Raw genomic sequence first — 15,757 nt, 5'->3', positions numbered from 1 at the left:
CTGCATAACTACAAAGTGCCCCCACACAGCCATCGCTCCAAACGTACAATCATGTGAAAAAAAAAAATCTCCCAGATTATTATGGATATAGTTCATTTCTATAATAGCAACTTAGAAAATTTCACATGGGAAGATTTTAACTTCCTCCCTTCCTCACTAAAATAGAAGTTCAAAGATAAAGGAAAAACAAGTATCAAATGTAAAATGAAAGAAAATCACAAATGTAAGTGAAGGAAGGAGACTGTGGACAAGGGTAATACCAAGCTATGACTATCTATGGTACAAAAATCATCACTAAGGACTCAGCATCTAAGGAGTTACCATAAATTTAGCTAATCTATTTCCAGGTCTTAGGGAAAACACTATACAAAAGAAAGAGGATGGGTAGGAATGGCACAAAAACTTTTGCAAGAACTGTTTATAGATGCTTGCATACATTTACCTCAACCACACGTCACAATAATATACAGGACAAGTCTCAATTCGCAGCTATTACAGTACAGTAAATTGCATTTTGCAGTGGTAACAAGGATAGAAATTATGCAAAGGAAGTTAAAGAATTGAGCTGAGAAGCCGAGTCTCACATGTCTGTCAAATAAAGTATTTTCAAATCAACCATTCACTGGACTAGTAAGCATCTGAGAAGACCCTGCTCAGCAGGGAGTGCAATCCAGCACAGGGGGAGGAAGAGAATCATTTCCACCATYCGCACCACTAAATACATACAGAAAGGGACAAGCACTGGAAACTTGAATTCTTTAATTYGGACTTTTTTTTTTAAGCTTAGAGTGATTAGCTTTGAATCCTTCCTGATGTTCTTTCAGCCAATGTTTTTTTGCAAGAGGACGAGCCTGTGCAAGTCGTAAAACAGACTTCGTTTTTCAGTCCCTCTTAGAATGATGAGGCAGTGGTGCTGGAAAACAAGCATTTATCCAGCAGTACGACAATTGCACAGCCCAGCAAAACTGTATATATTTACTTGAAGGAACATCAAGTTAGTTATGAATTCCCCTGACCAGAGAGTAGAGACAGAAAAACTTTTCCCTAAAAACTAAGCATTTTTTAAGGTTTTCCTCCCAGACGATGTTATTACTTTTTCTYCTCATGATCTGTATTGTTTCTGCTCTTAGTTTCCACACAATAGAAAGTAAACAATAAAAAGCAGGAGCAGCTTGAATTTAGCTCCTTCAGAAAAAGCAGAAAGAGAGAAAAGAGAAACAAGAAAGTAGAATCCTGGAAACCCAAAGAAATCTCATTAAAAAAATACAGAAAAAAAGAGGAAACAGATATATTAAATAGAGTAAAGATGGAAAAATAAAATCATGTATTGCTCTGAGGAAAAGGAAACTTGAGGGAAAACTGAAGGCAGCACAGGAAAATACCAGGAGTCCTAATGGACTCCCTCAAAAAGAGGTAGTGCTCTGCCTGAGGAAGCATGAGGTTTGCCTGATTCTCCATGCGCTGTTCAATAACCATACACTCGTTACAAGTTTAGGGTTTTCTAACCAACTGTATTGTTTAATCACTGCATCTGATAGGTATTCTGTTCTCTTTAACATTGTTCCAAAGATTGCATTGCTGTGGTAAAACAGGAGATACTACACTGCTGACCTAGTATATCAGGTAAAGAAGGAATCTGATAAAACACTAGATCTTTAAAAACAGTCTGAAAAAATTGTTGAGAAAGTCAAAGAGAGCTCTTTCCTTTCCTTTTAATGCTCATTTAAAATTCAGCAGAAAGCAGCTGGAATCCTGGTGCCTACAAAACCCTGGAGAATTCTGAAAGCAGCCACCAGAAGAATTTTAAAATGTCGGCAACTGCAGGATTATCAGTCAGAGTGCAGATAATGGTTTTCTGATTGCACAAATCAATTTTCATCACTAGTAGCAATTATGATTGCTGACGGCAGATACAGCAGACTACGTACAGCGCTGCAAGCAACACATTCTAAGAATATAAACAGAAGGGATGGTGAGAAAACAGAGCTGCTTAATTTAAAACTAACTATGAATCCTTATGGCATGAGGATGTCAGTACCATATAAACACATCTGAAAGACTACATTAGCTCAWCTGCTAATCAACTCATTCCTAAGAAGTTCATACCTGAAATGTGCAGGAAGGTAGAGGCCCTGCATCCAAAGCATTATATTCTAAGAAAGTTCAATACATAGAATGAARGTAGGAAAACAGCTCAGAGTAATACCAAGAAAAAAATCAAGATTCAAAATAAAATGTGAAGAGTTCTGATCCAGCTTATGAAATACAGCCATTTGCATCACATTTATACAGCTAGTATTGAGGCGTATGAATACCCACGTTGTTCACAACAGAACATACTATTCTCACCAGACAGGACTGTTCATAGAAGAAGGCATGCCAAAACAGGCAGAATTTCATGTTCTTAAAAGTTTTGTGTGAGAGCTGCTGCAAATTTCAGATCATTAGATCTGGATTTTGTTTTGGGTTTTCCACATCTTCAGGATTGGGGGTGGAGGCAGGRAAGAAGTTTAAGATGTTCAAAATTTCATTTCCAGTCTATTAGAACATACTGTAGTAGTAAAAGCACCCAAGGAGTGTGCTGAGGCAAGAAGCACCACAAACAACTCCACACTAATAAACAACAGCTGGATCTGCTGCTTGAAACATATATGGAGTCTCCTTCTGGAATAAAGCAAATGAGTTTGGCGTGACAGCTTTAAAATTTGTGCTTTGAGGGAGAGAAATTTCAAATACTGGTTACAAGACAYGTATAAAAGTCATAGCAGGAAACATTCACAAATGGCATATCATGACAAGTRACTTCAAACAGTGGTCTGTGTTTATTGTCTAAGATGAAAACACACAACGAAAGGACAGCTTGTAGCACTCTAGAACTGCCTCTTCCTTTTTTTAAAAAAACTTACCAGCAATGTGCTACTTCAGCATATTTGAATAGCGTAATATTAAAAAGGGCAGAGTAATTAGGCTCATATATCAGTGCACTGTGATCACAGCATCTTACACAGTCTTCTAAATTTTTATTTACCGAAGAGCAACAGGATGGAAGCCCAAAGCTAAGGCTCAGGGCACTCTTCTTCCTGTCTGTAAGCTTATGGAAGACAGGGCTGTACAGTTAGCGTGAAATGAGTCAGTCCGTGCTGGAGTGCAACTGGGAAGCTCGGGGGGAATGTCTTACGCAGGCTTATGTTTTTCTGGATACATGTATTGAGCTGAAATACATCGCCCAAATAGATAAAATRTGTATCTGAAGAGAAATAGAAAACAGAAAACCTACATAAGCTAAGCTATTGGGGTTCAATTATTACCCTCAGAAAGGCATCTGCGCAAGAAAGTAACAGAGCTCTTTTACTGCTTTCCCTGTGCTACTGCAGTCCCACACGGAGAGGAACTGGACTGTGCAGCGCAGCTCCTCCTGAAGCTCACAACCACGGGCAAAGAGGAAAAGGCAAAGGAACTATACAGCGAGGTTTTCCCTCAATGCCAAAATATTGTTTTTCTGCAATAAAGAAAAGCATTTATTCCATAACACGTTGAAAGCTCTGAAGCTCAGCAGTGAAGTTGAGATGGCTTTAAGGATCCTGTTCCAATGCTACACAATTTATATGGATTATTTAGAAACGAAAAGCTCCCTACAGAGCACTGAATTAAGCAGTGCAATCCGCCTGCAGCTTAACTTAACTGCTGGAGATGTTTCTCGAGTGTTACCCTAGAAATTTAAGAAAGTCATTTACAGCAAAAGAAGAGCATAATCTTCTGTCTTCGCTAACACAGCAGAAAAACTAGGGATGATCATCCTGTCCCTCTATTCTCACAACTCCATATTCATGTCTTATCAAAAGCTCCCCCAGAATTGTAACCAAAATAACTAAGAAAAAAAAACAAGATCTTACGGGAAAGAATATTTTTTCTTGTTTCTTTACCATAAGCTTGCAAGTAAAAATGTAAAAAAGCAGAGAGTTAAAAGCTGAAGGATCGGATTTCAATTTTAAGAGTTTCTTGAAAGAAATATTCATTAACAAGTGCAGGCAGAAGGAAGGAAGAAACCAACATACCATTTCTCTTGAGGAAACTCAGATGTGCAGTAGAATTGAGATATTCATTTTATTAGAGACTAAAAAAAAGTAGGAGTATTAATCAGATTGTCAAATGAGGATTTTTTTAAAAAATAATGAAGAACAGAAACTGCAACATACAGATAAAAACGTGAAATTCAGTAGTTAGGCATCTAAGTAAGCAAGCAAGTGGGCATTAAAAATCTAATTCAATGAGCTCTGCCRGATGATTTTGAAGTTAAAGTTATTTAAACATCGGTTTTTGGCAATCATGGTTTAATCTTCCGGAGGCTCAGCCTGTTAATATATACAAAATCCACACATACATAAGAAAAGATAAACAAGTTTTACAGGAAAGTTTGCACATAAGCCTTAAGAAAAACATCTAAAAAATGTAATACCATTACACGTGCCATAGCAAAGCAAGACTRGGCCAAAATAAATTGCACCCTAAGCAGCTGCCTCCGTTTCCATTATGAGAAGCATTTGCTCAGCACGCATCCATGCAACACGCCACTCACACGGATGCTTCAACCCCCACCATCCTCCCGTTCTCTCCTACTGCACGAGGAAAATTAAATCTGCCGTTAACAGCTGGAGACGCCTTGGCTCACCTAGAATACGGAGGTGGTCTGTGACGAAGAAAAGTCACAAAGAGGGCAAAGAAGGCAGACGTGCCTGCGGGGAAATGCCGTTTCTCTGCAAAAAGACCACACTTGACTGAAAACAAGTGTGTAACACTTAAAGTGAAGCAAGCACACTGCAATGAATACAGGAGCACGTCTTCTCAAAACACTGAGCGTACAGCAAACACCCACTGAGAGCTCTCTGAAATTCAGCARTTAAAATTTAGTAATATAATTCAGAGAATGCCTTAATAACAAACAAATACAACTGAAAAGAGTAATCTATGCTTATATATTCCGTCAGCTGCAAGAGAAAGGTCAATTTGATATTGTAAATTATTAAGTCTTCAGACTTTATCTTCAAATAAGACTGACAAATACTCTTTTAATGATGAATCATTTGTGAAATATGTATTTTGAACCTATTAAACCAGTCTGTGAGGACTAGATCTGAAAGTCAAAGGCAATTTGCCAACACTTCTTATAAAATCCCACTACAGGAAAATACTGCAATTTTCATATGGGTCAGTTTTATAGGCCACCACAAAAAATTAATGAAGGCACCTTTAGGTAAAGTGCATCATCACCTCAAAAAACATAATAATAATATGACAGCATACTGAAGCCCAAATGTTATTTTCTGACTTTCAGGAGATACCCCTCAAACTTTTGAAAACCTAGATTTTTAGCATCAGGCACATCTTACATAAATATTTGAAGTATAAAGAAGAAAACCCTAAATTATTAAAAATAAATGTATATTTTTAACACTAACTGAATCTTGCAAAGTTACCAAAGACGCTACATTGACTAAATTGCCCATTAACTTGTGAAAAGATATGGCAGACACGGCAATGAAAACGTGGTTAGGTTGGTCCTGCATGCAACTACCTCATTCCAGCAGACCTTCAGGGGATAAGAGGGCATGTGCAAGGGCCACTGCTCCTCAAGCCTGGGCTTCTGCCAAGACTGGTAAATCAACAGTTTACTGTGCACAGAGCAGTGGGCCGTCATTACATATCACAAATGATAAAAAAATAACAGTTATGAACTTTACACTCGCAAAATTTACTTGCTATGACTATGTCTCATTATTTTAAATGGTCAAACTCACAAACATACTCCAAATTCTCCACATGCTGGTGGTTGCAATGAGAAAGTTCACAGATGTGTACATAACTGGAAAACTAATCCATAAGACTCCTCCTTTGTTAATTGTCCAGGTATAGGACACAGAAATATTGATTTGATCATACACATTTTTAACGCCAAAAAGAAAGGATTTATGACAGCTTTAATTAAAACAATTTAAGTGTCATATTAACTGAAATCATCAATGTTATTTCTAATAAGCAGAATGTACATAAAAATACTATAGATACACTATCTGTTTTTAAATATTAATATAAATATTGTAGAATATATTGATTTAAAAATATTTCTAAATACAGGTAATTCAAAATCAGTGATTTCTTGTTTTTGCTTTAAAAACTTGAACTTGAAATTGTGATTCCACCTTAAAAATCTTTTTGAAATTACTAAGTCAATGGGTTAAAATATTGACATCATACCTGTTCTTCAGTACCCAATTACTCTGTTCATTCATAGAGTTCAAGAAACTATGCAAACACAATACTGTTTAAAAAAACTCAAAAAATTACTTGTAGTTTTTTTGAATATGTATACGTTTTGCAAGAGCTCGCAGACCAGAGTGACTTCTAAACTAAAAGTAAGTCATTTGTTTCCAGTAAGAAGCGTAACCTTAAAATCTAACTCCCAGAGTAATTTCAGTTGCAGTCTCCGCAATACTGAAATACTTGAAGATTTTGTAGTTGAGCAGAACTACTCAGCTAGGTTTTTGCAGTTCTTTTGGTCTGCAGAATCAAGAACAATTGTTAATGTTAATAAGGAACAATTTTAAGTCCTTTGCAACTATCAAACAGTGTTAACAAGAGACAGCGTAGAGTCGCTCTCCTGAGGTTTTCCATGAGCACAAGGAACTGCACGATCTCCACATACTCCAGACCTCTGGAAGGATCTAGCCCTAAAACTCTGTTTGAACTGCAGAAATTGCAGGGATCCAAAGCAAAGGTTCCTCAACACCTTCCAAAGGGCCACGAGCGGTGACCAGAACTAAAGCACCTTCACCTTCAGCATTGACTCTCTGATCATTAGGGTACAGGGTATTCCACAAGATTTTCCCAACAATGTTTAGTGATGAAATCAAAGAGATTTGGGAACCATTGGTTTCAAATATTCAAATTCATCCTTCACTCTCATATACCCATCTCCATGCTGAAATTGTTTTTTCCCCAAACGCAGGGAATCTAGCAACTCCAGCCTAATCATGAGGTTGTAGGCTAGATCTCAAGGAAAAGGAAAATCAAAGCATAAGTGGGGCTGTCAGACAGTACAAGTCAGTTCCAATAACCCCAGGAACAATATACTGTGGATACACAATTTTCAGAACATTTTGAGGATTATATTTTTCCCAGTGGACTCTTGGCCACAAGTTCCCAAGGGATTAGACTCTTGGTCCCCTTCTCATTTCAATTTTGCCACTGGCCACAAAGACTTCTTGAGCTACATTCAGCCTTTGTATCTCAAATCACACTGACGGTTAAGTACTGACAGGTACAACAAGATAGGTGGGAGGAGGTCAGTATTTTCTGAGGGAACTYGCAGATGTCATTGCTAAACCACTCTCCATCACCTTTGATAGGTCATGGAGAACAGCACAGGTGCCTGAGGAATTCAAGAAAGCCAATGTCACTCCAGTCTTCAAAAAGGGCGAGAAAGAGGACCCAAGAAACTACAGGCCCGTCAGCCTCACCTCCATCCCTGCAAAGGTGGTGGAACAGCGCATTCTGGATGCCATCTCCAGGCATATGGAGGAGAAGAAGGTGATCAGGAGCAGCCAGCATGGATTCACCAAGGGGAAACCCTGCTTAACCAATCTGATAGCCTTCTCTGATGGCATGACTGACTGGATAGATKAGGGGAGAGCAGTGGAKGTTGTGTACCTTGACTTCAGCAAGGCTTTTGACACTGTCTCCCATCACATCCTCCTAAACAAGCTCAGGAAGTGTGAGTGGACAGTGAGATGGATTGAGACCTGGCTGAAAGGCAGAGCTCAGAGGGTTGTCTTCAGTGGCACACAGTCTAGCTGGAGGCCTGTAGCTAGTGGTGTCCACCAGGGGTCAGTGCTGGGGTCAGTCCTGTTCAACTTCTTCATCAATGACCTGGATGAGGGGACAGAGTGCCTCCTCAGAAAGTTTGCTGAGGATACCAAGCTGGGAGGAGTGACTGACACACCTGAGGGCTGTGCTGCCCTTCAGAGAGACCTGGACAGGCTGGAGAGTTCGGCGGAGAGGAACCTCGTGAGGTTCAACAAGGGCAAGCYCAGAGTCCTGCACCTAGGGAAAAATAACCCCATGCACAAGCTGGGGGCTGACCTTCTGGAGAGCAGCCCTGTGGAGAAGGACCTGGGAGTGCTGGTGGATGACAAGTTGACCATGAGCCAGCAAGGTGCCCTTGTGGCCAAGAAGGCCAATGGTCTCCTGGGGTGCATTGGGAAGAGTGTTGCCAGCAGGTYRRGRGAGGTGATCCTGCCCCTCTCCTCAGCCCTGGTGAGGCCTTATCTGGAGTACTGTGTCCACTGTTGGGCTCCCCACTACAAGAGAGACATGGAACTACTGCAGAGAGTCCAGCTGAGGGCTACAAAGATGATAAAGGGACTGGAGCCTCTCTCATATGAGGAAAGGCTGCAAGAGCTRGGACTGTTCAGCTTCAAGAAAGAGAAGACTAAGGTGAGATCTTATCAAATGTGTATATGTATCTGAATGTGTATATGTAAAGAGAATGGGTCTACATTCTTCTCAGTGGCGCCCAGTCATAGGACATGAGGCAAAAAGCACAAACTGAAACACAGGAAGCTCTGTCTGAACTGAGGAGAACATGTCTGAGTTGAACATGAGGAGAAAATTTCTTTAGTGTGTGACAGAGCACTGGAACAGGTTGCCCAGAGAGGTTGTGGAGTCTCCTTCCTTGGAGATATTCAAAAACTGTCTGAAAAGGGTCTTGAGCAACATGCCCCAGGTGACCCTGCTTGAACAGAGAAGTAGGACTAGATGATCTCCAGAGGTCCCTTCCAACCATTTTGTGACTCTCTGACCTTGGAGTAAATCACCTTTCATCTGCCAGTCTCTCCCCACTTAGGTTTTCCTTTTGCTTTGGATAATAGCACTGGGTAAATCTTATCAAAAGTGTGCATATTGCCATAAAGCAAGTAATCTATACTGACAAATACAAGTGATTTGCAAATTACCCAGGAGAGCTACATTACTTTTATAACATGCAACACAATCAGTTTTCTGTGGTGTTCGAGTCTTTTTAAGATTGTGACTCTAAGAAAATAATGAATAAAGTGATTGATGCAATAACCCAAAGAGGAAAATAATCTCATGAAATATAAAGCCATAAAGTATAAAGCTTTGGTACACTGATCAACTTATCCAGCCTGCACAACACAGGAATTGAGGGCCAAACACAAACAGAAGTTACTATCACCACTCACATTCAAACCCACAACACTCAAAGATTTTATTAAGCAATTAGTCAGATGACAATTGCTGAACAACCAGTCTACACAATTTATACCATAAGGTCTTAAAATGTCAAATGCTTGGGAAGGTTATTCTCAGAATGACTGAATAGTGGTTGGTGCAAGAAATAGGTAGAGGAAAGATAACTAAATTATGCTTTATTCTTATTTTAACACCTAGTATACAAGTACTTCCCCTTTTGTAATTGCTCCATGGCAGTCAGTGGCTGGATCCACCAAATTGTCATGACTGAGCAAAATTTGTCTCCTGGCACTGCTCACAAACACTGCCCAAACTTTTCCTGGCAGATGCTGATGCCCTCTAGGATGTAGTTATTTTTTTGTATGGATGTACACAGCTGAGGATCCCAAAGCAAATCAGCACTGGAGCAAATCAGCACAGGAGCTGGACTCCTGCTTTAGTCCCCTTCCCATCCCATCCCATCCCATGCAATCCCACAGACCTGTTCAAATGCTTTTGGAAAACAGCTTTACTGTAAAATTAATTTTCTTAATAACAAAAAAAACCCCTCTTCACTTTAGCATTCTTAACACATCAGTACTGCTCTAAGGCATAGAACAGCAAAACACTAAACTCACTAAATGAGAAATACAGCCATGTTTAGCGTCATTGCAGCTTTAACTTCTGTTTTACATTTCAAATGAGATCTAAATGTCCTTTAATTATTTATATTAAGAAATAAATATGTGATAGATTACAGAAATTTGACTGCTCCCGCTTCTAATAATGTACACCACAATCAGCCCTTCATTACTAGGGCAAGGGGGACTGGGCTATTCAGAGACATGGATATGGTCCTCAGAGAGCAATGGTTCATGAGAGCTTACCATCTCAGCTGGTGACCTGCACCCAGTCTGGCTCCTAGCATTTTCCTAACACCTCACTTGAGGCCAAAGGCACATGTGGAGCAGTGGAGGATGCAGTGTAGAATTAGGGAGAGCAGCAGCCACCAGTATCACTTCCTCGCTGTTCCTCTCCTAAGGGAAGTACCACCTCCAACCACGTGTGTGAGCAGGATAGACTCATTCTGAGCCAAGTTAATGCCAGCAAGAGCTATTACACGTGGAGCTACATCACCTCCCCTGCACAATGCTGTTAGCACTCCCAGCTCAGAGTGCAAGACATAGGAGCTGGCTCTGCTTCAGACCAAGGGTGGCTTTGTAAAAGGCCTAGCCCTTATAACATGCCAGACATTGCCTTGAAATGTCTATCCATACTTTTACATATTCTGCATATTGCATTATACATAGTTTGTCAACCAAAAGACAATCTGACCACCTAATTTTCCCAGGATCATTTTCAAGCAGCCTAGAGTAAACCTTACCAAAGTCTGTGATAGGGCTTTAGGATCACAATGTTATCAATTCTGAGTGATGACAAAGTATTTTCTTTCTTCATAGGAAGACACTACATTTGTAAATATCAAATTCTCTTAAACTAGGAGAAAATTAAACATCTGTTGATGGGGGAGGGGAAGACCAAGTCTCCAGTTTCTCTTCTCTAGATATGTATGCATTAAATATATAGTAATATATATGTTTTAAAAAAGACTTTTTACCTGACTTCACAGCTTTTTGCATTCAAATATAATTAATGGTCATAAATTCCAGGAAACATCATCTCCAAAATACCCTTTTAGAGTCTTCACTTCTTACCAGACTATTTATTGCATGGGGATCATCCAAGGTGGAGTTAATAACACGGAAGTTACTGACTCATCTAATCCCCTTGTCATGCACATTTARTACAGCAAGTTAGAATCTGGCTGTTAAATTCCATTTGTAGTGAGCATGCCCCATCCCAGCCTATGGCCCCTGCAATTGCTTTAGGCTCCCATGACACAGAAGAAAAAGTATGAGGTCGAGCTCTGTTGTGATCTTAACTTTCCTCACTGTTGGCAGACAGACAGGCTTGCACTTACACGAGGCATTAAAAATACTGCACTTTAGACATTAAAACTACTGCACTCAAATGAAAGACATGAAGAACTATGTTAAAATGAAGTTACTCCCTCTCCTCTTCCAAATACTATGGCAGTAAAAGATCAAAGGAAAGCTGTTATTAAAAAGCGTAGGCAAGGGGTAAAAAAAACAGGTACAGCAAATGAAAAACATCAGGAAGTCAAGATTCACAGGACTGAAGAGAGATGAACAAATACAGGACAGAAAAATACTAAAAATAAAAGGTATCATAGTCTGAATTTAAGATCCAATCTCACAAATGCATTGTTTAAAGTGTAAAAATAATAAAAAAAAATGTAAACCATTATGTTTTAGTTCCAAATACATTCCCTTATTTTTCATTTTGGAAACAAGCAGCATGTTAAGATACAACATGTCAGCAAGTACTGTCCAATAACCAACATGGCACAAGGCAAAACAGGACAACAATATATGAATTATACTGAAGCAGCAGTACAGAAGTCATAGTTGATGAATTATTATTTCATATTTAGAATGTAGAAGTACATAGTTTTGGTTGTATCATATCCCGTGGGCTATTACTGATGATACTGATAAAAGAAACTATTGATAAAATAAATAATAATAATAATAACAGTATGATAAATAATACTCTGTACCCCAAAGGGGTCATTGGCTCCCCACTGCCAGCCCACCGCAGGGGAAGCACTTGCCCTCCAAACGAGCCCCCGTGCAGGCTCCCCCCACGCAGAGCCATCGCAGCCCCTGCAGAAACCACCCCGCCGGCTTCCCCATGCAGAGGAGTCGCATCAGCTCGCAAGGCTTCTCGCACAGGGTGAGACGAGCAGTTCGGGGAGAGCGTGAAGCCCAAGGAATAACAGATTTACATAGCACACTTGGAAAGAGCAAGCCGTTCCCGCACTGGAACAGGACTAGTAAATCCGACAGGCAGAATTCAAAGCGCAAGTGTTGCACAGAAGAGAGAAGGATGATATCAAATTTATTTTTATTTTATAAGATTCTTAGGGTGAGGCTCTGCTCTTAAGCCATACGGTATACATGCGCATGCTCATAGAGCAAAAGTAATTCTTTAATAGAAATCAACTTAATTCATTTTCAAACAGTAGAGAGAGATTCATTTGATTAGAAACAATGAGGATGTGGTAAGTATGTAAAAGCAGACTTCTTTGGAAGGCACAGGTTTATTTCTCCAGTTGCTGAATAACATGATGTCGGGATTTTTATCCTTAAAAAGAGGTGAAACTAATAAACTGCTGAACACGTATGAATGTGATACTGCCTGATTCGTCCAATGTTTCCTCCCCATATTAAGACATTTGTTAATCATTCATTCCACATTTTTAATGCTCAATACATTAAAAAGCATGCATTTTCTATACATTCAATTACACACAGAAAATTTGTATTGCTTGATTGGGGAGTCATGATGCCAACAGCTCTCACAGCTTGCCATCTTTGAAGACAGAATCATACTTAATACAACTAAGCTTTTCATCTCGAACTGTAATTACTTTCCACTTCAGAACTAYGGTATGAGTTATCTCCCTGTACTTAAGCCTCTCAGTGCCTGGCCAGTTCAGAAAAACCTGACAYAGAACATTACAGATTTACTCAAGGGAGTAAGATCTCTGTTAACTGCCAAGAACAAATTGTAACTATTCTTGTATAAAATAATGAGACACAGTATGAAAARCCATACACATTACAGTGTCCACGTTTTGGAAAATCATTGCAGTTGAATGAAATCTCAGYTTATCATAAACCAAACAACATGAAAAACTGAGTAAGCAATGAGAAAAACAGTAATGTACTTCTATTGCAAGAGAKAGCAAAAGGTTTGTATATGGGCCTTACTAGGGGAAAGGAACAGGCTTTAATGTAACACTTGCTGTTTAAAAAAAAAAAGTTCAGCAGAAATAAGTTTAAATGAGATTTCATCAAAAATCTTTTTGCCTATAGTGTRTAACAAGTTATATACATGTCCAAGAATTTAGAAAAAACAGCATCAGTACTGCAGCTGCAACTCACTCAATATGCAGAATAAAGAGACTGCAATTCCAAAAGGCTCCTCTGAGCAAAGGATGAAACTCAAAAGGAAAATAAAATAAAATAAGCATCTTAGTGTTACCGAGCAAAAGTGTGCTTGCTACATATCTTTCCATCATATGTCATTATAACCAGATCAGAGCAAGCGGATAAGAAAGAAAAAGGAAACAGAAAATATTTTTAAAGAGTCRTTAACTAAATTATGGTTTATTAAAGGAATGTAGTAATTGAAAAACAGTTTCAAAACTACAATCATTAGCTTGATCAAAACAACAAAAATTCTTACCTCTGCATTTTTATTCCTGGCTTCTCTCCTTGCTGCTTTTTCTTTTAGCCTTTTCTCCTAGAACAAATAACAAGATCAACAGTTTTAAAGTCAAATTTCTGGTGTTTTAATCTTTTAAGATTAAAGTAAAATTGCCTTGATTTTTTTAATGCACCCAATCTGGTGGCAGTCATCACACACATTATTGATGAAAAATGACAAATAAAAAGATATGACTGAGGTATTATTCAATCTCCTTGCTCTTAAAGGAAATCTAAAATTCAAGAATGATTCAAACATTTTATCTTCACCAAGCCTTGTAACTCTTTAAGGAATCATGCAGTTAAGTATTTTGACAAAGCTAGTATTTATCTAAAACAGGTTAGTAAAAATGACTTCAAAAGATCWTGCTTGTCACGTTTTTTCACTGATTAAATATGAAACCAAATCCATTTACACAGTAAAACAACAATTTCATCAACTTCAGAAGTGCTAAAACAACTGCRGAGTCAATATAACTTACAATTATCTATTTCATGAAGCAGGAAATACAGGTGAGAGCACAACGCCCTAGACTGCATCTAAAACATGTTAGCTGGAAGAAAACCACACCACTTCCTTCTGTCTTAGTGCTGCTGATGACATTGGTATAGAAACTTTTTTATGCTAGCATAAAAATACTCACACCAATCCGATACACCTTTTTTTTTTGTTTCTTTGGACCATATAAGTTGTTATTAGCACCTGGCACTGGCGTCTAAATATAGTCTCTTCTGGGATATATCTACTACCCAGCATTTTCTATTCTCCTGATTGTCCAAACTACGTACGTGTTAGCTTACTTTCAACTCTCTTTAGGAGTAAACCAACCTCTTCCCTCCAAAACAAGTCTCAGTAGATAAAGATCAATCCCCAGAGAAGATATGGACAAAACTGCATGAGGTTTGTATCCACTCTGTTCAGTTCTCCAGTGCTATTCCAGAAGGCTTCACACTCAAGCACCTCAGTACACTGAAGCTCTATGTCAATGCACGCAACCCATGCTATATAAAAAACACTACAGTCGTGGGACGCAGCACAGCCCTCACATTGTTTCAGGCATTTTGGACCAAGAAAAACAATCCAAAAATAACAATTACATCTAAGGTCACAAAGGTATAACATTGCACAAAAAAAGTCACTGGGACTAAGTGATATTTGTTATGGACAGTCTGCTCTACAATATGCTGTACTTGAGTATCGTGAGCACAAACCCTCTGCACCATTTATCCCTCAGGGCCATCACTCCCTAAAAGATGCATTTAGCACCATAGAAGTAACCTGAAAAGAGGCTTCTAATTTTCCAAGACCTCAAAAAGGAGGTTCTGAGGACTGATTTGTTTAGGAAGACTGTTATATATTTAAAATACCTGAAAAGTAGATTTAGGAGATACACTGTAACTTTCATTTTGCAAATCTTAGACACAGAGGAGAATACAGCCAGTTGTACTAGCCACTAACTTTCATTTTGCAAATCTTAGACACAGAGGAGAATACAGCCAGTTGTACTAGCCACTAACTGCTTTGTGGTTTAGATGCCTCATCTGCAAAATAGGAATAGCAATTGTTCAACTGTCTTCAGAAATGATCTGAAATCTTTGAATAGAAATGTTGGTATAATTGCAAATTTTTACATCAATGCTGTATTATGGTACTAACCACTATTTAACTTGGGTCACACTTCATTAGCTTTCTGTTGTGCTGAAATAGGAGTTAATTCATCCATGCAGTATTTCTGTAGTTAACAATTTAATTGAATCAACAATCAGTCTTATCTTAGTAAAGGCAGCTACTGAAGAACAACCCACATATGAGCCTCAAAGCAAATTTTAATAAGTGGAAGCAAATACAAAAGTCCACTATCATAATATGATCAAGCTCCTGATACATGTTTAGCAGAGCTTGCAAACATTGCTCAGAAACAGAATTCTCTGTTTTTTTTCTAGTAAAATGGAAAGATCCTTTTCAATTTTGATCCAGCTGTTCAGATACTAAAATAATGATTTTTTCCTCTTCATCATCATGTTTTTCACTGTTACTATATTTTAAGTTAAACCGATTTACTGTGTATTTGCCAAAATACATTTGCTACATTAAATCAATTTCAAATTTTAAGAATAACTTTGCAATGGCCAAAATGCGTATCTTGAAAATACAG

General features: G+C 38.6%; 1 protein-coding gene across 1 annotated transcript in view; it reads right to left on the bottom strand.

Annotated features, from left to right (window-relative positions):
• DDX10 (DEAD-box helicase 10) overlaps nt 1-15,757 on the bottom strand; it is a 191,248-nt gene that overhangs the window by 46,324 nt on the left and 129,167 nt on the right. Inside the window, exon 17 of the mRNA XM_085309102.1 lies at nt 13,582-13,638. Within this exon, the coding sequence (XP_085165228.1) occupies nt 13,582-13,638 (57 nt within the window). The remainder of the gene's footprint in view (nt 1-13,581; nt 13,639-15,757) is intronic.

Source organism: Rhea americana, unplaced genomic scaffold (genome assembly GCF_003343005.1).
Source record: "Rhea americana isolate MKP2758 unplaced genomic scaffold, rheAme1 scaffold_29, whole genome shotgun sequence".
NCBI classification, from domain to species: domain Eukaryota; kingdom Metazoa; phylum Chordata; class Aves; order Rheiformes; family Rheidae; genus Rhea; species Rhea americana.
This window is presented reverse-complemented; position numbering and strand designations above follow the sequence as displayed.